Consider the following 26,423-nt stretch of genomic DNA (forward strand, 5'->3'; position numbering starts at 1 on the left):
AGAACTACACCGACTATACACTTAACATGCTGTTTATCTTAATAAATCAAATTTCAACCTGCGGCTGTCTCAGTTTTAAATTTCAATATCATCAAACTGAATCTCTGTAGGAGGGACAGGCAGCCAGGACATGGCAGCAAATTGTCACAGGATATGAGGCACACAGAGGACATCAGGGGAGGGACCATAATGTTCTGGGGAAAGGTGACTTGCGGCTGAACGGGCTGTTAGTGGGAAGAGGGAAATTCACATTTCAGAGACGATGGCAATGCATGGGATCAGGGAGGATGGCGCCAGGCTTCGGGAACTGTCGGCGCGCAGGAACCCGGGGAAAGGTTGCGGTCGGCCATAGATTAACCGCAAGCAATCGGGGCCTTGGGCGCAGGAACTCGGGAAACGGTTGCGGTCGGCCATAGTTTAACCGTAAGCAATGGAAGCCTCGGGTTCAAGCGAGGATCACATGGCAGGCGGCGCTGTGCCAGGCTTTGTGCTGCGCATTGTTCAAACGCAGATTATATGTTTTTTATTTTATAAAATCTCATTTCTCTTTCCGGTGCTTAATTTATATACGAAAAATTATGTATTGAATTCCATGTGATTTTATGTATTTTATGTGCATTTTTCTTTCCTAAAACGGAATTATTATTTGAATTTTAACACAAAAAGGTGAATTTACCAAAATTACCTACTATCAGCGTCGGGCGAGGCCAGGCCGTCAATGTGGGCTTTTGGTTTTTAAGGCATTTTGGTGTCAGGGACAATAATCTGTGCAGTTAATCTGACGATGGAAAGAAAAGATCTGCCTTACTTAAGCAGCAAAAAGTCATGCACAAGTGAGCTGGGGCATCGCAATCTGCAATACAGGAGTATCCCTGCTCACTTCCCATTTTAAAGAAAGCTTTTCCCCCATGCTTTTGCAGAGGTTCCTTAATCCTATATGTAAATTACAGCCAATAGATGCTGTTGTTGAGTTGGGCTGGGATTAGCGGAGGCGAATGGGTTTCAATTTTACTGGATTACAGAACAAAGAAAGGGGAAAGGGGACACTGAGCTCCGCTAAAGAAAACAGAAAGAAACGGCCAAAAACTGCAATAATCTACCGTGCAACATTTTAAAGAAGCCGTCAGTATCATTATGATGTTGCGGATTATAAGGTTTCGGGATCTTATTAACGCCAGATCATAAATGGGAGAAAAATCCTGCTTGCACTTTTCAATCGGATTAAATAGAGAATAAAGCTGCGCGTATTCCGGGATTGAGATCGTAAGGAAATTAAAGCGATTGTTTTGGTAAGCATGATGCATGCTTTAGTGTTTTTTAGTTAACGTGAGATGTTTTGGACGAACACGTGACATTACACAAATAGTGAAATTATGGATTATAATTCTGGGGGAGGGGATGGTAAACATGGTGTCCAAGGGAAAACACATGAGGCTGGCTAAACCCTGCATGGCTTTGTCTCGGCGGTCTGGCAGTGCGATGCCCGGTGTTATGGACATTATGTAAGGTGCTGGAGCTGCGAGTTGGCGGCCCGGAGCACCGCCACGGAGCCCCTGGTGCGGCCATGAGATCCGCTCCCTCCGGCTTATTGTTCAGCGTTACAAAGTAACATCGCGGGCTGCTGCTGCTGCGGCCGGCCGTCGCTTCTTTAGCCCTTTACGATCGACTTTACAGTGTCATCGGCTGAGATCCATTATATTACAAATATTATATATTTACAATCATATATGTATTACAGTTAACGTGAAGATATAGGGGGAAAAAATCACTCTGCGGCGACGGGATAAAGGCGGTTCGTGTGCATGACGGGCATGATCGCGACGTTCGGTGTTCGTAAATGTTAATGTCACAAAAAATTAATAAAACGCTAAAGCGGAGTGCAGCTACCACCAACAAAGGCGTATTTGTGTACATGAAAATGACATTTAACGCTTGACATTAACGAGCTCCGGGCCTCGACAAGAATAATATAAAACGCGTAGCTTTTCAGTTTTGTACACAGCCTAACACTTCTAATTCGGAATAGTTTTAACTTGTTCGGTATAAAAGTTTAGACATTTACTTAGTCCATTACTATGTCAAATTACTGCTGACAGTGTAAAATCGATGGACTTAAGTATTGTGTCTGACTGTATGCGTGTTTTATATGTTTCACCTGGCATTGTGTTATGTGACGCTCCTTTACGTAACCACTGCATGTTTTGGCCAGATGCAAACAAAACGTTACTCGTCCGCTATAAATTACGTTTGTAGTGACAGAATACTTACATACATTTATGTAGTTTTGTGCTGCATAGGAAACACAAGCCACCGATGTTAATTGTGTTATTTGTAAAATATGACAGTAAGGACAGTATAAATATGGCATTTGGCATATTTATGACAAATAAATATGACATATTTATGGCAATATGACAGTATAAATGATTTTAAAGAGCACTAGACGGGTTGGTATTTCGTCGGACACAAAATGTTCATTAAAAAGCTAAAAGTCGGCGTTGAACTGAATGATCAGCATTCAGCAGTTTTATTTAAACAGCCAGAACCTTCTGTTCAGGGTTTATAGCGTAGCAGATCGCCGTGTATCGATGTCAAACACAAGCTTCTTAGGGGGAAAACCGCTCAGGAGGCCATGATACCCTTCCAGGTCACCGTAATGTCACCATATGGAGAATGATTCAACAAGTCACTGTCCCCGCACTGTCCGCCGAGGGGGGAAAGTCACCGGTAGCCAGCACAGATTGTCCGGATGACGTTTACTCCAGCGTCCACCATTTACGGCATTATCTTATTTCCTGTAAATCAGGGTGTGGTAATGTGTTTTCAGACGATCAGTGTTTCCATTGAGTAGGCTACGTCTTAGTATGAAGCTGAATGTATAATGCACAGAGATACTGTTCACAATGCGGACGTGTACTGCTGCTCGGCGGGGTGGTCAGTGCCGTCGCCTTGTAGACGTCGCACCCTTTAGGAATCTTTCAAATGTCGCCTCTGTGCCTTAATGTTCCCTTCAAATCAATCTCTTTAAGTTCTTGTATATATTTATCTTGAGTTCTATTTCCACATAAAATGATTAACAATACAAGTTATTAATTCTTTATAAGCAGATCAATGGCGAAAAAAAAATCCGTGCCAAGTAATCAAGTTCCTACAGTGTGCAAATAGTTCTGTGTGTCTTCATTCATTCATGCCGGTCCTTTCTTCCATTATTTAGGTTACCAAGTAACTCTCCGGTTAAGTATCTGTGAAGTGAAAATTAGTTTTTAACATTAAACAACAACTATGAACTGCATGGATCAATCGATGTACAAATATAGAGAATATTATTTTGTTAACCTTCGAGATAGGATGTATCTGATGCCGACCTGTGGAGTGCGATTAAGGCACATAACAAAGGATTTACGGTTGCCTCAGGTAGGGCGATGTGTGTTTCTGTGCCGTTGCTGTGGAGGGGGGAGGCGCAGACGCTGAATCGGCCAGTATATGGTGCAGCTGGGGGCGCCCCGCTCGCCTCAGTGTTTGGGCTACCCGGAGGCTGGGATAATGACTCCTAGTGTCTGGAGAGATTAAAGGCCAGAGCCGCATTGTTCAAATGCCACGAGATTAGTTTCCAAGGAGACCGATTGCGGTTGCCATGAGAACACGAGGGGCCAGGAATTAGGATTGTCATTTAAAATTATATATATGTACAATATATACGTCTAGCAAGCTTCTCTTCCTTTTGGGACATAATCTCACTGAAGTAATATTTTATTTTGGTAACTGAGGAAGTAAAAAAGTGTGTGATATGTATAGTAACAATACTGAAAGTCGTATAAGTAGTTTAAAGAGTACGATTTTCCAAGATGTAACTACTGCCTCTGATGCAAAGCTATTTTTACGTTTTTAGACCTTTCACTTTTATGGAGTGCAGATTGAATGAATGGTTTTAAAACAATAATCTGAGTCGATTTTAATTGCTTGACAAAAGCCTATGATAATGAGCTACTTTCACTGGTCTGTAATGGATTCCAAATTAGCATATGGCAGACACATCCTTAGCATCACTTTTAAAGCCTAATTAGTCTACCACCCCACCTCACACATGACAGATTTTGGCTTCTGCTATAAATTAATCCAGCATATAAAATGGTTATATTTCTGCCTCATATTTACGTATCTTATTTTCTGTTGAACTATATTAACAATTACCTGATATCTGCAAATTCTGCCATGGTTTTAAATTGAAGCTTAAGGCTCATCATTCAGCTGAACTATAGGGAAGAGAAGCATGAAAATGTTTGGTGTCTGTTTTTAAGGTTCATTGCTCTGCATTTTTACATAGTTTATGTTGATCCACTAAGCATATGTGTTGTTTTATCAGTTTAAATGAATCTGCCTTTCGACCATATGATGGCTTTGAGTTTTCCTTTAATGTAATTCCCTTTACTTCCTGGAAAGTCTCGTATCAGTTCCTGCGGGCGGGTGGGCTCATCCTCTATGAGTGTGGGCACAGCCTTAGCTAGTGAATGCATTCCTCTCTGTCCCCAGGTGGCCATGGCACACGCGCGGAAGCCGCCGTGTGATGGGATGCAAGCTGACCCCCGTGCTGAGCTGCGGCTTCCCCAGGTGTCTGCCAGACAGGAGATCCTCACCAGCCTGGTGTCTGCCCTGGACTCCGTGGTAATTTCCCTTTAATTTAGTGCCACCGCCTGGCATATGGGCCCCGGTAGGCCGGCCTGCCGTATGCGTGTTTGTGAAGGTAATAAATGTTTATGCCAGTCGCCGGAGGTTTATCCCCCTAAAACTTCAAGGAGGGTAAGGCTGGGCTACTGCCGATGGCATAAACAGGTGGGCCAGTTTGGTGCATCTTTGCTGATGTTGCTGCTAATGCTACTGTTTGTTCGATTCTGCTCTTTCATGGCCCTCGTCATCCTCCGAGGCCACCGCTCTGACACTTGACCTGTCTTTTCCAGTGCACGGCCATGTCCAAGCTAAATGCGGAGGTAGCATGTGTCACGGTGCATGAGGACAGCGTGATCGCCGTGGGAACGGAGAAGGGCAGGGTCTTCCTCAACTCCCGGAAGGAGATCCAGACCGACTTCCACAAGTTCTGCAGTCAGTCACAGATACCGCCTTTTGATTGGAAATGTTATTGTTGGTTGAGCTCTTGGCATTTGTTAGCTAGTTGCATGAAGGCCAGCTGCTGTGGGGCTTGTGAGCTTCATTGCTCTGCAGCCCAGGTCCACCCAGGTGCTACCATAGCATGCTTACCATGTTTGTTCTTGATGTTAAGCCTGAATTATACTTCTGCATGGAGTCTATGCCATGACCTACATAAGTGGCCTGTACCTTTGCGAGCATTTACACCCTTGTGTTCGTGTTTTTGTGTCATGTTGCGATTACACTGCCAGAACACTAGGTGATACATAGTTTGGATTTTACATTTATTGTCTTCACATCTTGTGATATATTCAATTGTTGAATTATGCAGTTGAAACAGAAAAAAAGACATTTAACAAAATATGCATTTTTCAAGGCTTAGTTACATTTCTGCTGCTCCAGACTTCCCGTAGACAAATCTGGAAAAATGTTGAGCCATTATATTTTGAGTCTATTTTCATGCATCTTAGGTTAGGACTGGTTTATACTGTATGCGTGCAACATGTATGTTTATGAGTGTTGTGGCTATACAAGCGGTGCTGCTGCTGCTCATACTTGCATGCATAGATTATGGCAATCTGGACGATTAAAGGTCATGTCCACCAGGGGGCAGTGCAAGAAAACCATCTTGGTCAGTTCATTTCTGGTCTCACTTGTTTGTATGAGATTGTGGCATGAAGTGTTGTATTCTCACTGCCTCCAAAGCAAGTTGCTAATTTTGTTGTACTGCTGCAGCATTCTCTATATGTTATCCATTGCTCATTTGGCAGAGCAAAGTACCACATTCGACATGAGGTAGAAATGTTGCATTTTATGTTGTTAGATATCTCATAGTAGTTAGTATTTTGTACTTGCACGATATCGGGGAAAAATAAAAAAAAATTTGTGATAAATATGGCAACATTTTTAGAGCAAAAAATTAATTAAAAATAAATCAATTTATCACAAACAGTTCTATTTGTGAGTGATTTAAACAGGAAGGATGAAAATGATTAGGATTGGCTCAGAGAGCGCATGCAGAGCTCATGCAAAAGTAGTGGATGTAAACTTTAATGTGAAATTTATTCTATATAATCTTGAAAAGGAGCAGTCATTAAAATTGCAAACTTGCTAAGTTTTGTCTCCTATGGCTATATAAATCTTGTAGTGAAACGTAAACCCCAAGATTTCCAAATACCGGAAATGTACTGAGAAACAATGTTGCTTATGAAAGTTGAATCCGTAAGCAGAAGAAACTTAAAAGTTAACACATTTTGACCCTTTGGGCCATCAATACCGACCCTTAGCATCTATACTACTTTTCACTTTTTTGTCTTGTAAAATACAAATAATCTTAATGTAGGTAAGTGAAATTGGTGTTGTCATCCTAAGTGTTTGTAAGACCTGTTGCTCTGATGCCTAGTGTGGGTTATTTGATGCTAGATATAAATAACGCTTAAGTTTCAATCATATTGTCACATTTCAATCAATGATATAAGTAGCTTTCTTCTCTCCCATGAAAAAAATAATTCTACCAAGTTGACCAATTATAGTTTTTATGGTCTGTGTTACCGTGGTGTGTAGTTACAGCTGCATGTCGGTATGGTGTAGGGTCCATGTTTACACTGTTCTTATGGCGTTGATTCATTGTAGAAATATATATCAGCCTTTATTTTTTGGCCCCATTGCTATTTGTGGATCCTTCTTAATATATGAGGGCACGGTACTAAAATAGGGCTGGGCGATATCATATCTATATTATACCACGTATGTGCAATAATCACCAGGGCGTCAGATGACAGGTGAAACATTTGACCAGATGCTAGCTTTTCGGTACTATACAGATGTTTATTTATGCCCATAATTTAAGCAGATTAATAGTATGGCTAAAATATTATTGAGATGTGTTTTGTGACACCCAAAAGTTAGTAATCTGTATAAACTTGGCATATCTGTATGTTTATTAAATTCAGTTAGTGGAGCACAGCACATAATACGGTTTTGGTATGCTATGGTTTGGTATACTTCAGTGTGATATGCACTGTAGTGGGCACACCACATAATACTGTTTTGGTATACAGACGCTCCTCTACTTACAAACGTTCAACTTCCGAAATTTCAGACATACAAACGAAGAGGACCGTAAGTCCAAACTGTGTTCATTGGGCTCCCGTTTCCTGTCCGCAACATCAGTTTTTCTTTTTTCTGCGTGCCAATTTCGCCTAGTATGACTTCTGGTCGCTACTTCTGCTGCGTAGCAGCGTAGTGTGCGTGCTTCCAACATACTCGTTATTTGTACCCTTAAATGATGTTAAATGACGACTTATGAACATTTCAAGTTACGAACGGCTGTTCTCATTCGTAAGTAGAGAAGCGTCTGTACAATGGTTTGGTATATACTTCAGTGTGATAAGCACTGAAGTGGCAGTGAAGAAAGGAACAGCTCAGCAGCCACAACATTTTTTAAAAAGGAGATCTGGTGGATAAACAAGGTAAAAAGACATCTTGGTGTGGCGGTACTTTTTACAACTTAAAGTCTGTCACATAAGGATATGCCAAATTGATAAAGATTACTAACTTTTGAGTGTCATAAAATGCCTCATTAATATTTTAGCCTTACTACTAATCCATCCATCCATCCATCCATCCATTTTCCAAACCGCTTATCCTACTGGGTCACGGGAGGTCCGGAGCCTATCCCGGAAGCAATGGGCACGAGGCTGGGAACAACCCAGGATGGGGGGCCAGCCCATCGCAGGGCACACTCACACACCATGCACACCTATGGGCAATTTAGCAACTCCAATTAGCCTCGGCATGTCTTTGGACTGTGGGGGGAAACCGGAGTACCCGGTGGAAACCCCACAACGACATGGGGAGAACATGCAAACTCCACACACATGTGACCCAGGCGGAGATTCGAACCCGGGTCCCAGAGGTGTGAGGCAACAGTGCTAACCACTGCACCACCATGCTGCCCCCTACTACTAATCTGCTTACCAAATTTTGGGAGTAAATAAACTTACGTATAGTACTGAAAAGCGGGTGTTGGCCAAATATCATCTGAAGGCCTGGTGATTATTGCGCATACTTGATATAATATGGATATAATGCCCAGCCTTATACTATAATGTTGCTAAGGGGAGGCGATGCTGGCTGTTTCCCCTGCAGGAGTGCCCTGTCTGCAGACTGTACCCTCCGTAAACACCCACACCAAAGTCTCGGAAAGTGACACCAGTAAAGTCAGTAAGGAGGCAGCACACGTTGCACTGAGGGGCCCTGCGGACGCCCACTCCAACACCTCCATCCTCAGGAAGATGGTGGAGGAAGTCTTCAGCGTGCTTTACAGTGAGATCCTCAATGAGATCCCTTTCACCTCTTATTTTGATACAGATTTTCATATGAACAGAGGTTTAGATTATGATGGTGTTGTGGATATACCTCATCTTCCCATCTGTTTCCATTCATGTGCATTAGTTAGGTGTTTCGAATGTATAAGCTTAAAATCTTCCATAGAAAATATTTAGGAATTACTGTTGAAATTGAGGTTTGCTCTTTAAGCAGCTCATTCTCCAAAGACCCCAAAATGAAACACAGTATCCCTGTAACCTGATAAGAAAACAGCAGTTTGCAAACAGGCCGGAGAATCTCATATTTGACCTTTAGTGGCATCTGGGCTCTCGGCCATGTTACGACCCACAGGTGAGGCTGCTGGGAAGAGCAGCCTGGTCCCTGTGCCTTATGAGTGGATCCTGAAGGACCCCAGTTCCGTGTCTGTCCATGGCCTACCCGATGGGATCTCCCTGCGAAAGCCCACTGAATATGACACCAAGACCTTAATGAAGATCTTGGAGCAGAGCAATCGCATCCGCTTCATGGTCAAAAGGTGCCAGGCTCCTTGTACTGATACATAATGTTTCTGTGTTTATTTTGGATATTTTATAGCTGCAAATAACCATAGCTTTATAGGTCAGTATATAAATAGTGTTGTCAAAATTACATCCAGGCAATTTTGCTTGTTTGTACTACAGACACGTAGATATTAGATCTGTTCTTCCAGGGTTATTGAAGAAGGACAGTGACATGAAGGTCCCCACATCATGTGATTTAGCATGAAAGAGAAGTTATTTTTAAACTTGGTTTTGTAAGCCTCAGCCCCATAATTTGAACTGTTAAGGTTGTAAATCATCCTCGTGACACTACAGAACGACGGAGGAGCCATCCCGGGATGTCCAGCCCTGCCCAGAAGTCAACCACATTTCCTCTGTCGCCAAAAACCTCGCCAACCACATCCCCGTTAAGGCTGGTAGCCAGGAGGCTACCGCTGCTACCAGTGGCTCCAGACTCTTCGGCTTCCTTTACGGGATGCCCATGTCCTCACAAGGGCACACTGACAGCAAGATGGAGCCCAAGCCCACCTCCCTCTACAATGTCGGCAAAGAGCGGCAAGGCGCGTGGTCGTCGGGGTCTGAGAAGGCGACGCCCGCTAAGGACTGTGCCGACGTCGGTAGGGCATCTTCCTGGCAACCTGAGCCCCTCGACTGATATTTATAACAAGCAAGCCTAATCCCTAGTCCTCTCTCTGTCTATGTGGTTTGGGGACAGCTGAGAGTCCACCATTTGAGAGGAAGACCCCATCTCCAGTTGGACATCCATTCCAAGAGGGCTTGTGTCATTTTGTATTTTTAGATGGTTTAGCTTGTAAAAGCCAGAAACTGCTACCATGGATGGGTTACCCTGAGCAATGTTAGCACAGGCCTGTTGTATACAACAGCTTGGCTTGGTGCTCAGGGATAGGTTAACATGAGGGTGTTAGCAGAGTTAGCGTGGGCTCGCCATGTAAAATAAGCATTGTTAGCAGGACTCACCATGTACAGTGACACGACTTGCTGATCAGGGATGGGTTATCCAGAGAGTGTTAGCAGAGTTAGCTTGGGCCCACCATGTACAGTGACATGACTTTGTGATCAGGGATGGGTTAACCTGAGGGTGTTAGCAGAGTTAGCATGGGTCCACCATGTACAATAACTCGAATTGGTGAGCAGGGATGGGTTAATCTGAAGGTGTTAGTGATGTTAGCATGGGTCCACCATGTACAGCGACACGGCTTGGTGATTAGGATGGGTTAACCTGAGTGGCTTTAGCATAGTTAGCACTGGCCTGCTGTGTACAGTTAGCTGACTTGGTGACCTAGGTGCTAGCTTTTCATTTGTCCTGCAGCTTGCTGAACTTGTGATCTTTCTTCTCTGCTAGGCGATCGGCTGGGGGTCCCAGGTGATGTGGCCCAGAGCCCCACAGGTCTGCACTTTTCCAAGAGGCTTCTGTTTTCCATAGTGCATGAGAAATCAGGTTAGTGTCCTGCATCCATACTGGGGGGGGGGGTCTGCTCAATCAACAGTCAGCCCTGCGATTTAAATGTTTCATCCTGTCGCATTGCCACCCGGCACCTCTAGGACTGTTGCTTGTGACTGCAAATTGTGTGGGTTTCCTCTGGTTTTGCAAGTTTTCTCCCACAGTCAAAAATGTGCGTTGAACCTGCATCCAGTCTCCTTTGTCGCTCAGAGTGTCCCCTACTTCGTGCTTTCTAGGTTCACTGCATCTGTGCATCACAAGACGGTTGGGCCGGTTATACCACAGACCACAGTCTGGTCGACTTCACTATCAGAGCAAATGAAGCTAAATGTTCTGCAAATATGTCTGTTCCCTTTTAATATTGTTAGTAATAATATTCCAGTATTAAATCGGCCTTAATAGTCATCTGTATTTATAGGTTGATTTGTTTAAAATTTTTGAGAAACATCCGGATGATGATTTCAGTGATAGTTCTGTGTATATGGTGTTGCATTGGTAGCATAGCTTAGAACAACTAATGCTAATAACTATTCCAGCGAGATATTAACAATGTGGAAGGTCAGCTGGTATTTTTTTTTTATTAACATGCACATCTTGTCAAAACCTTTAGACTTGTGTGCCTGAGCACTGTAAAACATTATCGATCATGTCGATGCCAAGCCTAATTTGTACTTCACTTTTCCGTGTTTGATTTGAGTCCACTCATGGTCATGCACACAGACTCTTGTGTACATGCATTGTGTACAGACTCTTTTGTACATTTGTCAGTGAACGCAGATGGTCACAGTCAGTGCTGCAGACCAGGAGAGGGCAGACATATTGCAACAAGCACAAATACAATCAATGTAGTGAAACTGGGAAACCTTTATTAATAGTTTTAAAGTTGTAACCAAGCTTGGGCGATATTACAGTAATACGGCATACCATGGTATTTTAAATCCCAACTATAATTTACCCATGACACCTGGTGAATTTTATTGCCAATATTTGCAACTGCCAGAATAATGTTGCTTTTGAAAGTACCGTAGACCATGGTTCTAATGTCTGTACATTGAGTACAGTATGAAAAATAAGATGCGTGAGTATCTATGTGAAGGTTGTAATTCCTCCTTATATAGCTGCTCAAATTACTACAAATATGAAATACTTCCTGTCATGCCCGGCTCGTCCGATCCTCATGTGTGCCACGCCCCCTGATTATCCACGTATGCTTCCCCGATCTTGCCCCGGTTTTTGGTCCGTCATTCTGTCAGAGTTGCTGGTTAAGGCGAACGGGCAGGAAGCAGGCTAGCAGGCGAAGTACGGGGAAAATGGAGATTTATTGCAGGTATGGGCAGGGCAGGACAGAACGATAGTACAAACATCGACTAACATCAATGATGGACAAAAACTAAGGCAAGACATGGACTGAAATAGACAAGACTGGGCGAAAATAATCGGACACAGCTAGGTAAGATCAGGGAAGCACATGTGGATAATCAGGGGGCGTGGCACACACGAGGATCGGACGAGCTGGGCATGACACTTCCTTTGCTATGGCGGATTTTTTTGTGACATGTCTTTAATTATATGTGTCAATCTATCTATAATTATATATACTCGATTGCTGAAAGTATTGGGATACCCCTCCAAATCATTGAATTCAGGTGTTCCAATCGCTTCCATGCCACAGGTGTATAACATCAAGCACTTAGCCATGCAGACTGCTTCTACAAACATTTGCGAAAGAATGGGCCACTTTCAGGAGTTCAGTGAATTCAAGTGTGGTTCCGTGATAGGATGCCACCAGTGCAGTAAGTCCATTCGTGAAATTTCCTCTCTACTAAATATTCCATGGTCAACTGTTAGGGATATTATGAAGCAATTGAGAACAACAGCACCCCAGCCACGAAGTGCTGGGCCACGTAAAATCACAGAGCTTTTACACCTTCGTGTGTAAAAATAATTGCTATTCTCTTAAAAATTAAAGAGACACAAATCCTAATTCTTACAGCACAAAACTGCACAAACATAGCACTAACCAAACACTGGATTTTTAAAATTGTGCTGATTATAGCTTCACGGAGCTTAACTAGTGACTTATTTTAGCTATTATGTAGTTAATAACTGCAACTAATATTTGTGGATTTTTTTCTGCAGATCAGCTTCGGTATAAATTGGACAAAAATCCCAGTGATCCACAAATACTTAACTATCCACAAAAAATACAGAGTGATTTGTGCACCTGAAGTAGGTTTTGCACATTTTTGGATCACTTCCCGTGACATTTCTGACCTCGCTGCTATTTATTTGCGGATTATATTCAATCTGTATCGCAGCTGGTCCGTAGAAGAAAAAAAAATCCACAAATATGAGGTGTGTAGTGCCTATTTTCATGCACACAAAAAGCATTGCATTATGCAATGATGAAATCAAGTAATGCATTGCTGCATTTTTTCCAAAAAAACCCCAGTTACATTTTGTTCTCACAAGGATAAAGACCTCACTCCCATGTACAGAAATCAAAATGACTGAGACCGCAGGTTCACGTCTACTGTGCTTTCACAGACCAATCAGTGCACAACTAATTTGCATACCAGAATCCTTCAAATCATCAATTTATCTTTCAGTCTAACTTGCAATTAATCTTTCAATAAATCTTACATAAGAACATAAGAACTATACAAACGAGAGGAGGCCATTCGGCCCATCAAGCTCGCTTGGGGAGAACTAAACTAATAGCTCAGAGTCGTTAAAATCTTATCTAGCTCTGATTTAAAGGAACCCAAGGATTCAGCTTGCACTACATTATCAGGAAGGCTATTCCATACTCTGACTACACGCTGTGTAAAGAAGTGCTTCCTTAAATCCAGCTTGAAATGTTCTCCCGCTAATTTCCACCTATGGCCACGAGTTCGTGTATTTAAACTAATGCAATAATAATAATAATAATAATGTAACTATTTGGTTGAACAGCATCCAAACCTGTTAGAATCTTATATACCTGGATCATGTCCCCCCTCAGTCTCCTTTGCTTGAGACTGAACAGATTTAGCTTAAGTAACCGTTCCTCGTATGACATTCCTCTAAGACCAGGAATCATTTTTGTGGCCCTACGCTGCACCTTTTCTAAGGCCACAATGTCCTTTTTAAGATATGGTGACCAAACCTGCACACAATATTCTAGGTGAGGTCTCACCAAGGAATTGTATAATCTTAGCATTACCTCCCTTGACTTAAACTCCACACACCTGGAGATATACCCCAACATCCTATTGGCCTTTTTTATTGCTTCCCCACACTGGCGAGAATGGGACATGGAAGCATCAACATACACACCAAGGTCTTTCTCATGATCAGCTACCTTTATTTCAGTGACACCCATGAAATACCTGTACTTTATATTTCTGCTCCCTAGATGGAGTACCTTACATTTATCGACGTTAAATTTCATCTGCCAGGTATCGGCCCAGTCACTAATTAAATCAAGATCCCGCTGTAGCTGCTGAGCCGCTAATTCAGTATCTGCTACACCACCCACATTGGTGTCATCTGCAAATTTCACCAGTTTACTGTATATTTTGGTATCCATATATACAAAATATAGCATTCATTAAATGTGTCAATACATTATGAAATCTAATATGAAATGTTTTGCAATTATAAATTGAATGATTTATTGATATATTTAATTATTGATTTATAAGTATTTTTTTGGACAATAGATTGACACATATTTAAAGATAGAGTGACACATACAGTTAAAGAAATGTCAAAGAAATCTCCATGCACTTTATTTTGTGAAAGTCAGTGCTCCCACCTACTGGAATACACCTAATCAATTTCCTTGCACATGTGCAGTCGTTGCGCACTGATGCACATATTGTCTGCCGGACATGAATACCTGGGCTACACTTGAACCATCCGGCGCAATCCCCTGATGACAAAATGTACGTCACTCATCATTGCGTGGACTGAAAGCACCTATGGAAATGAGAAGTATGAATTGACCTTGAGTGATCATGTTTACGTTAGCAATCACATTTTTGGTGACAGGATTTCTTCTACAGAAGGCATACTGTTTGATTTTGATCACTTTTGGTTCTTAACCACCCCATCCTAATGCAACATCCATCCATCACCGTAACCGCTTAATCCCAGCTATTGTTGTGGGGGGGACCTGAGCCTATCCATCTATTTTCTATACCCTCAAGTCCTAGTTGTGTGTAATTTCAGTTTCACATTTCTGTTTTTTCAAACATGTCTCGTAAGTTAGGCATCACAGTAATAAACCAATAACTCATTTTTTGGAGTAAATTTCTTGTCCACTTCAATTTCAGAAAAAGAGAAAAAAGGTGTTTTTTTTTTCCTGCACAATATCAGCCAATGTGATATAATCACACTTTAATCAGTGACAGTCAGAGCCAGTTACTGTTCAGTCAAATGGATCATAATAATCATTAAAGCATCAAGACCATGCATTTTGTTCTGGGAGTACCACAATGATAATTTCAGCGAATTCCAGCTGGGCGCTCAGTCCTGCAATGATGATAATTTCAGTGAATTCCAGCTGGGCATTCAGTAACTGCTAAGGTGTTGCAGAGTACAATCACTCTGAATCTGCTCCATAATATTGTTAGGAATCTCAGAGTACCACAGACAAATTTCTCCACAGATTTCTACCCGCCATCTCACCCAGACTGGTGGAGTGACTGTTTAGGTTAAGACGGTCTGAGAATTTGGCTGGGTTTGGAGGCAACCACGTCACCACCCAGAGGATTGTGTCATTTTTAAATTCATTATTCTCCCACAGAGAAATGGGACACATTCATTCGGGAGACGGAAGACATCAACACGTTGCGGGAATGCGTGCAGATCCTGTTTAACAGCCGCTATGGTGAGCTACACATCTCCCCGACTTTGGGGGTCTCTAACTGTTGTCCTGCTGGTGTCGGGGCTGAGAGCCCAGAGTGGATCCACACAGGCAGCTTCATGGACATTTCACGTTTCATGTTAGGAGTTTCGTTTGTCACTTAGACAAACACACAATGTACACAATCTGTGTAATGAAATAAAATTGCAAAATAACACAAAAATAGAGAGCCACGATATCAGTAGTTCTAAAATGAAGATATACAGTGAGACTGCATTACAGATAATGAGACTTTTTTTACACTTTTTACACTTGTCTGTTTCCTGCATTTCAGCTGAAGCTTTGGGTCTAGACCATATGGTTCCTGTCCCATACCGGAAGATTGCGTGTGACCCGGAGGCAGTGGAGATCATTGGGATTCCAGATAAGATCCCCTTTAAGAGGCCATGCACATACGGAGTGCCCAAACTGAAACGTATCCTGGAGGAGAGGCATAGAGTGTGCTTCGTGGTCAGGCGGTAAGTGCGAGTGTTTGCTTCTGGGTCAGACCTGTGATCGATGCAACCTTAAAGTCTCAGGTGGTAAACTGAAGCACTTTGTCTTTGGCACAAACATTACATTAAATTAAGTTAGATTATATTAGATTATACTAGATTAGATTAGATTAGATTAGATTAGATTAGATTAGATTAACTTTATTGATTTATCGATCACAGACCTATGGTCAACGCAACTGTGTTTGGAAGTGAGACAGCCAAATTCTGTGTTTTTAATGGTTTTGGTTCAACCCTGTATTTCCAAAATATGGATGAAAAAGGCCTGTTGCTCTTTCTGTAAAGACAAGTAAACATTTTTAAAAGTTTGATTTGCTGCTTATTTGCAGCAAGCCAACCTCAAATAATGAATGTTCCACAATTATTAATGAGGCTGTGCAACAAAAAGGACAGTAAAATAATTCATTAGTGCCTAGAATGAATGACTATGAGTAAGTCGTACCCATAGCCTTACATCTCATCCTGTCTGCTTCTCAGCTGACAGGCTGTTACTATGTCACTGTGTGCTTCACAGCCAATAACACACTGGGCTTGTTGTTTCTAGGCCACGAGCAGGGAAGGTCCTGTAAATATGACCTAGCTTTGCTCTTTCTGCTTGCTGTCAGTGATTATCACATGCTAATCACATGCTCTTTACTTCATTACAGGATGTTTGATGAGAGGATTTTCACAGGTAATTTCAGACACGCCTTTAAACTGTACCAGGTTTGAATTTGAATCATGTGCTGTCATATTGAAAACTTGATTATAAAGCAGCTCCTGCACTTATGCTGTATATGCGGTTTGATATTCTCCTGCTGCAGATCATAAGCAACTGGCTAGTAGAAGGTTACATCGCTTGACTTGAACCTGCAGCCTTCTGGTTAGCGAGTACAGCTACCAGCTACCCTGGTGCTTTCTGTAGTCTCTATGCTGTGTCCTTCCTCTAGCTGCTGGAAAGATGTGCAAGGAGGAGCTGCCCTCCCTGACAGAGGATGCTTTTCAGGATGTCCCTCGGGTCCAGCTGCCGGTTTTGGAAGGGTCTGCCAATGCTCAGAGCAGCAGGTCAGGGGGTATCCAAAGCGACACTTCCTTTTGAGAATGCAGGGTCAGCCAGTCCCTTGAGCAGTTGGGGATAAGGGTCTTGCTCAGGGGCCCAACGGTGACATCACTCTGCTGATTCTGGGATTTAAACTGACAATCTTCGATCACAGGCACAGCGTTCTAACCCACTGAGCAGACAAGCTTGCTTTTTTATGTTTACTTGTTTCTGTCTGTCTTTCTTCTCAGATCAACCAGCTCTTGTGTAAGTCCGCTAGCAGACTGTGAACCAGGTTAGTTGCCGTTCAGGTCTTGCTGATTTTAGTTCTGGATGTTACAGGAAAGTTCAAAATGTCTGCAGAGATCTAGGGGTATGTCCCGGTTGTGTGACACCTGCCTGCTCTGCTTTCCTAGGGCCTTCTGCTGATTGCGTTCCCGTGAAAAAGATTAAAACTGAGCCGCCAGATGGAGAAATCATCCAGGTGACGATCCCGGGTAAGAAGGGCTCTGCAGGCCTGATAGCTGCCAAACTCTCGGACGTATTGGCAGATCGGAGCAGCTCCGGCACTGACTGGATGGATGTGCTGCCTTTGAAATGCATGCCGACACACCGTAGTGTGAATGAAGTGGGCAGCTCTGCAGCCTCACACTTCCAGTACTTCCAGTTCAAGTCCTGCCTCTGCTGAGTGTGTGTGGAGATTTCCTGTCATGTGCGTTTCCTCCCAATACTCCAGCTTCCTGCAGGAAATTTTGCTACTCGGTGTGTGTGTGTGTGTGTGTGTGTGTGTGTGTGTGTGTGTGTGTGTGTGTGTGTGTGGGTGTGTGTGTGTGTGTGTGTGTGTGTGTGTGTGTGGGTGGGTGTGTGTGTGTGTAATTGTTTCATTGTGGGGGACTAGATTTCCCCACAATGTGATTAAAAACCTGTAACTTTTTAGTTTGTGGTGACATTTTTCTGGTCCCCACATGGATAACCTCAATTTTATAAAAATCTGTGTCTTGTATTTTGTTTGGTTACTTATGTCATTATGGGATTAGGGTTATGCCCACAGAAATGAATGGAGAGTCCACATAAAGATATAAATATGTGGACTGTGTGTTTGTGTGTCTGTCTGTGTGTGTGTGTGTCTGTGTGTACGTGTGTCTGTCTGTGTGCCTGTGTGTATCTATTTGTGTGTGAGCGGGTATACCTATCCTTATGGGGACACAATGTCCCTATTGCGTGATAAATATCCATTTTTTTCCCTTATGGGGACCGGTTTCCTGGTCCCCATAAGGGAAAACTCTATTTTATAAAAATCGGTGACTGCTATGAAAAAGTTAAAAATGCAAAAACTCTCATATTTTGCTTGGTTACTTATGGTTAAGGTTAAGGCAGGGTGGGGGTTAAGGTTGTCATAGTTAGCGTTAGCATTTTTCCCATAAAAATGAATGAGCGGGCCCCATAAGGATAGGTATATCCTACATCTGTGTCTGTGTGCGCGTCTGTGTCTGTGTGTGTGTCGGATTGTGCGTGTACGCATCGATGGATTGGCATCCTGTCCAGGGTGTCCTCTAGCTTAGTGCCCTTTACTGCCTCCAGGCCCCCTATTAAAAAAATGAGTGGATGGATGGGTAGGTGGGTGGGTATTGTTTGAAGAATTTATGATGTATTCATTTACTAATTAGACAGGTTTGAATGAAAATGCCAATGTAACTTAAATGCGAATGATTCATAACCTTGTGATAAATCTGGATAATTAATGGTAATTCACGTTAATACTAATTTCGAGGAGCTATTGGCTTGGACCCAGGACCTTAATGGATCCCTAGTGCGCCCTGTGCTTCACTGCTACCCTCCTGCTGTCTCTCCGTTCAGACACCAGCGTCTCTGTGGAGGAGCCCGGCGAGCCTCTGGTCGACTCCGCGGGCCCTGACATGCACCCCCTAGAGGTCGTTGCAGGTAACTGCGGCTTCACCTCCCCACTGCACCGGCGGGACACAGCGCCGCCCTGGGGGCCGTGGCCAGCAGCCTCGCTCCTTCTCTTAGGGAGCTTCATTTCCGGAAACGTATGAAATCTCTTTTCACAGATACTCTCATCTCTCCTCACCCTGCCTTCAAAATCTCACTAGCTCCCTATCTCCCAGTGGCTCTGCCCTCACACCACCCTCAAAATCTCAGTAGTACCTCAAATCTCAGTGTCCCCGCCCTTGAGATCTTGCTAGTGCCCCATGTTCCAGTGGCCCTGCCCAATTTTCTCCTCTGTACATCAGGAGTGACCTATTCGATCTGGAAAAGCACCGTCAGTTTTTACCAGCTCTCCATTCGGGACATTATTTTCAAAACTAGGTTTCCCGCAGCACCTGTGATAGCTGGCGGAAGCTTGATAGTGAGCTGATTTCTGGGGTGACAGCGCTGTGTGCTAAAGTGCCATGTGTCTACAGTCCGGCCTGCTGGTATGTTCGAAGGGGAGAATAAGCTGGACATCAGCCTGCCCTGAACATGCACATGTACCTCCCCTACATGAGCTTTTGCAGTTTATATTTTATATTTCTTATCTCAATAACTGCAACATTTATCCTAGCATCTGATTATTAGTATAAAACATGCACCCAGATCCAGCTACACATGTTGTGGTGTGTGATGTCTTTTGTTTCATATTAACCCTTAATTCTGTCTAAAATTCACCCCCCAAAACACACAGTTCATTCTACAGCTTTTATTGGTATCCTTCCTGCATGCCAGGTGTGACTGTACACTCATAACCTAGACCTCATTTCGTTGTTAGTCCTTTAGCGCCCCCCCACTGACTGTGCCATAGCGCTCTGTGAACATCTACTGCGGTGTTTCCCAATCCAGTCCTTGGGGACTCACAGACATTTTTTCCATTTTTTTTGCTGTCTCTCAGCTCCCAAAAGGGAGCAATAAACATAGACTGTCGGTGTGTCCCTGGATTGGAAAACACTGGTCTAGTGGATATAGACCACACATCTGTCTGTTGACCCAAAAACTTACTTTGGTGACTAGACGGAAACCGTGAGTTAATAAGACCTCTTGAACATTTACTGCTCCTTTGCTTATTTTATTAAGGGTCTGCCATCAGAGGAGCAGCTCATGCTAATAGTTGGATCATGATTTGTTGATAATAATGGCTTTTGATTTGATGCTGGTATTGAGTTTGAACTGTTTGAGGAAAACATATTTATATCCAAGTGTTCATATTAACTCATATTAGCAGTGTTTTGATTTGTGCTACTTGGCATCACGTTGAATGTCGGTAAGTGCAGAACTGTTAGCATGTTTGATTCAGTGATGGGAGCTGATGATCCATCCCTTTTTACCTGGAGAATCCTTGCTATTTGGTCTATGTCGTGACTGAGGAAGTATCTTCTCCTTTTCAGCTGCGTCAGCATCACCTAAACTGGCACCCAGTTTGCCTCAAAGACCTGCTGAAGGTAAAAGGACCTCTTTGTCCCATCTCTTGGTCTGGCTTCTTCTGAGAGGAGCCCTAGTCCATGTTGCTTGTGTCTTTCAGAGGACCTTGGCGAGATGATTTTGCACCTTCGCAAGCAGGTGGAGGGTCTGTTCAACGCAAAGTATGGTAAGTCACACCTATGTCCGATGCAGATGTGAGCTAGGCCAGAAGAATGGTGTTCTGGTTCAGGTGGGAATCCATTGAGGCTCCCCACAAAAGATCTGGTTTCATGGTGGAATTCAGGTGTCCGCTGGGCTCTGATGTAGTGCATGAAGCCTGTGTGTCTCTCTTTATTCCAGCTGAAGCTTTGGGCCTCCCAGAACCCACGAGAGTGCCCTATTCCAAGTTCCAGATGTACCCGGACGATCTGTACGTGACTGGTCTTCCAGAGGGCATGTCATTCCGGCGCCCCAACTGTTTCGGTGTGAACAAACTGAGGAAAATTTTGGAGTTGGGCAGCCAGATCCGCTTTGTCATCAAGAGGCAAGTGTCTAAAGTCAGACTCGGCCAATCCATTATTACATTATCGATTAATTAGTATTGTGGTTAGTATAGTATAGTATTGTGGCTAATATTCTGAAGAGAAAGATGTTTTGATACTCTGCTACACCTGTCCAGGTGTTAATATTATGTGAAAAATCCTCCTGTTTTGCAGACTGGACCTGTTAACCGATCCAATCAAGCATGATGCCCCTCTCAATGCAACTGTTAACCCAGGTGCGTCAGCGCCATGTTTAGAACGCTCCCCCTGGAAGCACAAAATCAGTCGATGATAGTGAACAGTAATCTTTAATATGCTGACTCACCTATGCATGTTCATTATTCATATTCACCAAAAATGGATCAACATCACAGATGATGGGCAGTTTTTTTCTGAAAAGACTTTAAAAATACTTAAAATGCAGAAAGACTGAGTGCTACTGTGTGTTTCTACATAAGCAGACGTGGACTCTAAGGATAACGTTCTAGAAGATACTGGAACGGCACTGAAAAGACCAGGATACTCTGGTAAGGATGCCATTGTCAGTTTATACTAGGCATGGAAGTTCCCACTCGCAGCCTTAGTAACCATTTATAGTGCATTATAGATGAGACCTTCATAGACCATTCATAATGCATAATACACATGGCTATAATGTGCTTTTTTATAAATAGTTTTAGCCATGTTTGTAATACTTTATGAGTGCATTATAATGCATTATGAAGGTATCTATAATATATTATGATGACTGCTTTAAGTAAAGTGTTACTGAAAATTCTCCACCAACATATGTGATATTATTTTGCACTGTCTACTGTCTGCATACATATACTTTCTATATGCACTGTCTTGCACATATGGTTTCCTTTGACCTTTAACATGCACTCAGTGTTGTGTTCTGGGGTTTGTATTTTAATATATCCAGTATTTTTTGTTGGGTGTTCATCGTTAGACAGTTCTTGATGGACTTGCATTGAAATGAGCTAACCCTGGCCTAGCTTTGCAGCAATGAAGTAATTTGGAAGATCTCAAAATGGTGGCTAGAACTTAGGTTGTGTGTGTGTGTCTCAGACAACCTGGAGGCCAAGTTGTCCAGAATCGATCTGGCCAACACTCTGAGGGAACAGGTCCAGGATCTGTTCAACAGGAAGTACGGTGAGGCCCTGGGCATCAAGTATCCGGTGCAGGTACCCTACAAGCGCATCAAGAGCAACCCTGGCTCCGTCATCATTGAGGGGCTTCCCCCAGGGATCCCCTTCCGAAAGCCGTGCACCTTTGGTTCCCAGAACCTGGAGAGGATCCTAGCAGTGGCCGACAAGATCTCCTTCACAATCACCAGGTAGGGGGCACTGTTCATGCATGCCGCATGTCATTCAGGATGGAGATGCAGTTCAAAAAATACAAAGAAACCGGGATTTCTTTCCTTCCAGACCATTTCAAGGACTCATCCCCAAACCAGGTAAATCCCATTCAACTTTCAGCTCATGATCAGACAGAGTGAAGTTCCGAAAGCACTGGACTCACTTTGCACTGCTGTCCCCCCCCCCCCCCCCCCCCCAGCTCCACGGCGGATCACCCTGTTAAAGAAGGCCTACGCGTCGATAAAGGGTGAGTGGCCGGTGTCCCAGGCCGTACGCTCAGTACTTGTAATGGCAGTAAGAGCGAGTGTCTCCTGCCTCATAACATGCTTGTTATTGTTAACAGCTAGCTAGTGGTTCTCCCATTGGAAAGATGTGTTTCTGTTACCAACAGATGAGGAGGATGTGAACCGCATGGGGGAGAAGGTCATCCTCCGGGAGCAAGTGAAGGAGCTCTTCAACAAGAAATATGGTCAGCTGGAGACTTTCACATGTGACCATGTTTCCTGCAGTATGTCCCTTTGTCTATCCCTGTGTACCCATGCATTCCCAATGCCTCATCTTCAGGAGAAGCTCTCGGCTTGGATCGCTCTGTCCTGGTACCGTACAAACTGATCCGCGCTAGTCCGGACTCTGTGGAAGTTTCTGGTCTTCCGGAAGATATTCCCTTCCGCAACCCAAACACTTACGACATTGTGCGCTTGGAGAAGATCCTCCTGGCACGAGATGACATCACCATCAACATAAAGAGCCAGTTACAGTGAGTGACCACACAAGAAATCACTGTGGCCTTAACTGAACCATAACCATTGTGTGTTGAAGGACGCCTCTTGGCCGTATCAGGGATGAACGGATGGATGTGCTCTTTCTGCTGGATGAGTGTCAGTACTGACATTTGTCTTTTTATTTTTTATTTTTTAAATACAGGCCTTTTGCAGAAATTTGCACCCAGACATGTAACACAGGTGAGCACAGCACCATTGGTTTGAAACATTTACATTTCACACGTGGGTCATGATTGGGGTCTAGGGTCATGATTGGGGGTCTAGGGTTTAATAAAACCTTATTATGCCATTTTCACCAGGTAAGGGTGGGTCCAGCAGCAGCCGCCGCAAACGCAAACGGGTGCCGGATGGCACTCAGGCAGCCACGCCCTTGGGGACAGAGTCTGGAGTATCGACCAGTCAGATTCCTGTGATGGTGAGTGGTTTGCTGCCGTTTGGAGCCTTAATGAGATGCTGCCTGTGCAAAGGCCCCTGTTTCAATGGCATCTGTTACTCCCTTTCCCCTGCAGCAATGGCCCATGTACATGGTGGACTACAGCGGCATGAATGCGCAGGTGCCCGGCAAGGTGCAGTACTAGCGGCCGGGATGTGCATCTGCTTAGGATGGACAGATGACTAGGAGGAGGATGTCAGTCCAGTATTTATAGCCACATCTTCCAGTCCTGGTCCCCGTGTAGTGATGTTCATGTAGCAAACCCCCTCATCCCAATGGCCAAAAGGAAGGGGTGGGGGGGGGGGGGGGGCAAGCAGCTAAGATCTTCTGAGATGATGTGATGGAGCCCTTTACACTCTGGGGGTGCTGGATACATGCTTGTGCCCTGTTGTTAAACAGCAAATTGAAACTCTGTGCTTAAGATGTACTTATTGGCGGAAGCTCCCTTGCCAGCCGCTTGCCTCTGCATCTCCACGGAAACCTCTGGATGCCTGGTATGTCATACAGTTTGTTGAAAATGTTCCTCTTCTGGCTGTTGGTTTCCTGTTCCACCACTTCTCTGTCTGCTGTCCTTCCCCCATGAGGACTCCGTCTCTCTCTGCTGCAGAGCAAAGCTCAGGCCTTGTAGGTCAATTACTTTACAGACACTAAAGCCTTCCTCCACACAGTTTATTATTATAATATCCATCCATCCATCCATTTTCCAAACCGCTTATCCTACTGGGTCGCGGGGGGTCCGGAGCCTATCCCGGATGCAATGGGCACGAGGCAGGAAATAACCCAGGACGGGGGGCCAGCCCATCGCAGATTATTATAATAATAATTATTATTATTATTATTGTTGTTATTACCTATCCATTTTCCGTCACTGTTTATCCAGTATGGGTAGCCTGGAGTCTATCCCAGGAATCAACAAGCATGAAGCAGGGGACACCCTGGACGGGATGCCAGTCCATCACAGGGCACGTATACACATCCATGCACTATGGGCATTTGAGAGACTCCAGTTAATCCAACTGTGTGATTTTGGATTCTGGGGGAAACCCGTGCCGATGGAGGAAACCACGCAAACTTCACACCAGAGTCGTGTTGCCAGCATCATGATCATTATTATAATTATTGCTTAGGCCACACTTACTAATTCGGCAGTTTGTATGTCTGGATGTTTTATCGCAGCAATTCAGGTGGAGTAACTCGACTCCCAGGACACAGCAGCAGAGCTGAGGTCTGAATGCTCCTCATGCTGGATAATATAAGCAAGTCATTTTGTAGGGGGAAGAAAACCTGATATAATGGCATAAAGGTGTCTGTCTGATTATTTATTTATTTATTTGAAAAAATAGGTTGTTTATTTGCAAGGACGTAGAACAGAATGTTCACTATATCCATTCAGATCCCAGTGAAACGTCTGGGCAGTGTGTGTCTAACAGATCCTCGTCTTCAGTGCTGGCGCCTTGTGGCCAGCTGTGACCAGCGTCTGGACGTGGGCATTTCCTCTGAATAGACACGTTTCATGTGTGGCGGCTCCACATCTCAGATAAATGATCGTATATTTTTATTATTCCCTCATTTTCTTTCACCCCGTTTTTGTAGCATATCGAGATTAAGTAAATGGTTACATTAAAGATATAATATGAATGTAACTCGAAGTTGAACGGTATGTGTTATCCTGTAACGACTGTCTCTGGATTCACCGGAATTTCTATGCTGTACCTTAATGCCATTTAGGCCTTTCAAATAAAAGGTGTTGCCTTGCATTCTTCTTTGCTACATTCGCGGTCACTTTGCTGAATGTGCTGGATGGGTAACGGAAATCACAGATGCACTCCATTACAGTCAAGCAGCCAAGTATTATCTCACCTCCATCCGCCTTCCACAGCCACTTCCCCATTGCAGTGTATCTCAGGATCCATAGGACACCCTGGATGGGATGATTCAGTCCATGTTGGATGATAAGTCTCGGGTTTTTTCCATATTTTTTTTTATTTTAATATAGCACTGTATATTTTCTTAATTGTGTTTATAGCTGGCAGACTTTTTGCAAACCTAATTTGATAAAAAATTAAAACCATCCTGGGATAATGCGGCTGCGCCGAACGCTACACCAGGCCACTGCAGACACCCACAAATGGGTAACCTTGGTGACTTGTGTCCTTTGGAACAGGAAAGGCAGGCAAACCCCACACGCCTGAAGGGACAGAGTTGAGTGCACAATCGCGGCATTGCAATGACTGCACCCCTTGTTCACTGCCAACCACAGATAATCCGGTGCTCTAAGAACAAAACTACCATTAAAAAAACCACACATTAGAACCAATAATATTTTTATGTTTAATGCAGACTGGTTATTCCCTTTAAACAAATATGATATTTTGAAGTTGTTTTCATACCTGGTTCAAGTAAAAAATAATTCAAGTGATGTTTGCAATGTGTGGGTCTCAGTTGTGTTCTAATACAGTGGCTCACAGACTAATCATATCACCAACAGGCCCCTGTGCAAAGCCCTTAGCCCCAACTGCTCTAGAAAGACTTTCTCACTCTGCTCTCTGATCCTCACTTGTAACACCACATCCACTAAATAATGTTAATGCAAAATTGACTCTCACCTACTGGGAACCAATATTGCTTTCCTCCCACAGTTTGAATTCCTGCAGTAAAGCTAACTGGCATTTCAGAATGGACTGGCATTCTGTCCAGGGTTTACTGATACTATCTGCTGTTTTTAACTCACACAATCATTTCTGGGACGAGTTGTTTGAATGGGACTTGATGTAGGCTACAAACATTTCATTCCTGATGTCATGATTTATTTTACCTTAATGCCTTTGCAGATGGGCTTTCTTTCAATAACAAATTAATAATTCTTATTTATATAAATATTAATATTTAAGTATTGCTATGTACTATTGCATATAATGAGCATATACTGTAAATTCAGTATTCTGTTAGCAGAACATGTGTGCAATTATTAAAAGATTTGAGTAAAACCATTACAGAAGAATTGTTGTTTAATAA

General features: G+C 43.4%; 1 protein-coding gene across 6 annotated transcripts; it reads left to right on the forward strand.

Annotated features, from left to right (window-relative positions):
- The first annotated feature begins 174 nt into the window (after positions 1–174).
- gtf2ird1 (GTF2I repeat domain containing 1) lies at positions 175–25,165 on the forward strand. 6 transcript variants are annotated; one of them, XM_049016204.1, is made up of 28 exons: positions 175–204; positions 4,531–4,662; positions 4,956–5,097; positions 8,293–8,469; positions 8,824–9,007; positions 9,327–9,628; positions 9,727–9,786; positions 10,375–10,470; positions 15,266–15,349; positions 15,660–15,843; positions 16,527–16,552; positions 16,809–16,923; positions 17,149–17,192; positions 17,314–17,394; positions 18,755–18,838; positions 20,278–20,331; positions 20,412–20,477; positions 20,651–20,834; positions 21,007–21,068; positions 21,294–21,359; positions 21,904–22,171; positions 22,263–22,291; positions 22,393–22,440; positions 22,585–22,662; positions 22,758–22,950; positions 23,118–23,155; positions 23,275–23,390; positions 23,485–25,165. In XM_049016204.1, the coding sequence occupies exons 1-28, from the start codon at positions 190–192 to the stop codon at positions 23,551–23,553; spliced, it is 2,997 nt and encodes a 998-aa protein (XP_048872161.1). In that variant the 5' UTR covers positions 175–189; the 3' UTR covers positions 23,554–25,165. The 6 variants fall into 6 exon arrangements, with proteins under 6 accessions (XP_048872161.1, XP_048872163.1, XP_048872164.1 ...); XM_049016206.1 differs by lacking the exon at positions 175–204 and adding an exon at positions 228–423; XM_049016207.1 differs by lacking the exon at positions 175–204 and adding an exon at positions 455–666.
- The last annotated feature ends 1,258 nt before the right edge of the window (positions 25,166–26,423 follow it).

This window comes from Brienomyrus brachyistius, chromosome 6 (assembly GCF_023856365.1).
Source record: "Brienomyrus brachyistius isolate T26 chromosome 6, BBRACH_0.4, whole genome shotgun sequence".
Taxonomy (NCBI): domain Eukaryota; kingdom Metazoa; phylum Chordata; class Actinopteri; order Osteoglossiformes; family Mormyridae; genus Brienomyrus; species Brienomyrus brachyistius.

What these genes read in the sequence shown, in the direction of transcription:
- gtf2ird1 (XM_049016202.1), top strand. Translation starts at nt 3,283, where the DNA reads ATGAACTGCATGGATCAATCGATGTACAAATATAGAGAATATTATTTT. An exon ending in ATCCGCTTCATGGTCAAAAG is followed by an intron (nt 9,008 to 9,326) that starts GTGCCAGGCTCC and finishes GTGACACTACAG; the next exon opens with AACGACGGAGGAGCCATCCC. An exon ending in CAATGCAACTGTTAACCCAG is followed by an intron (nt 21,069 to 21,293) that starts GTGCGTCAGCGC and finishes CTACATAAGCAG; the next exon opens with ACGTGGACTCTAAGGATAAC.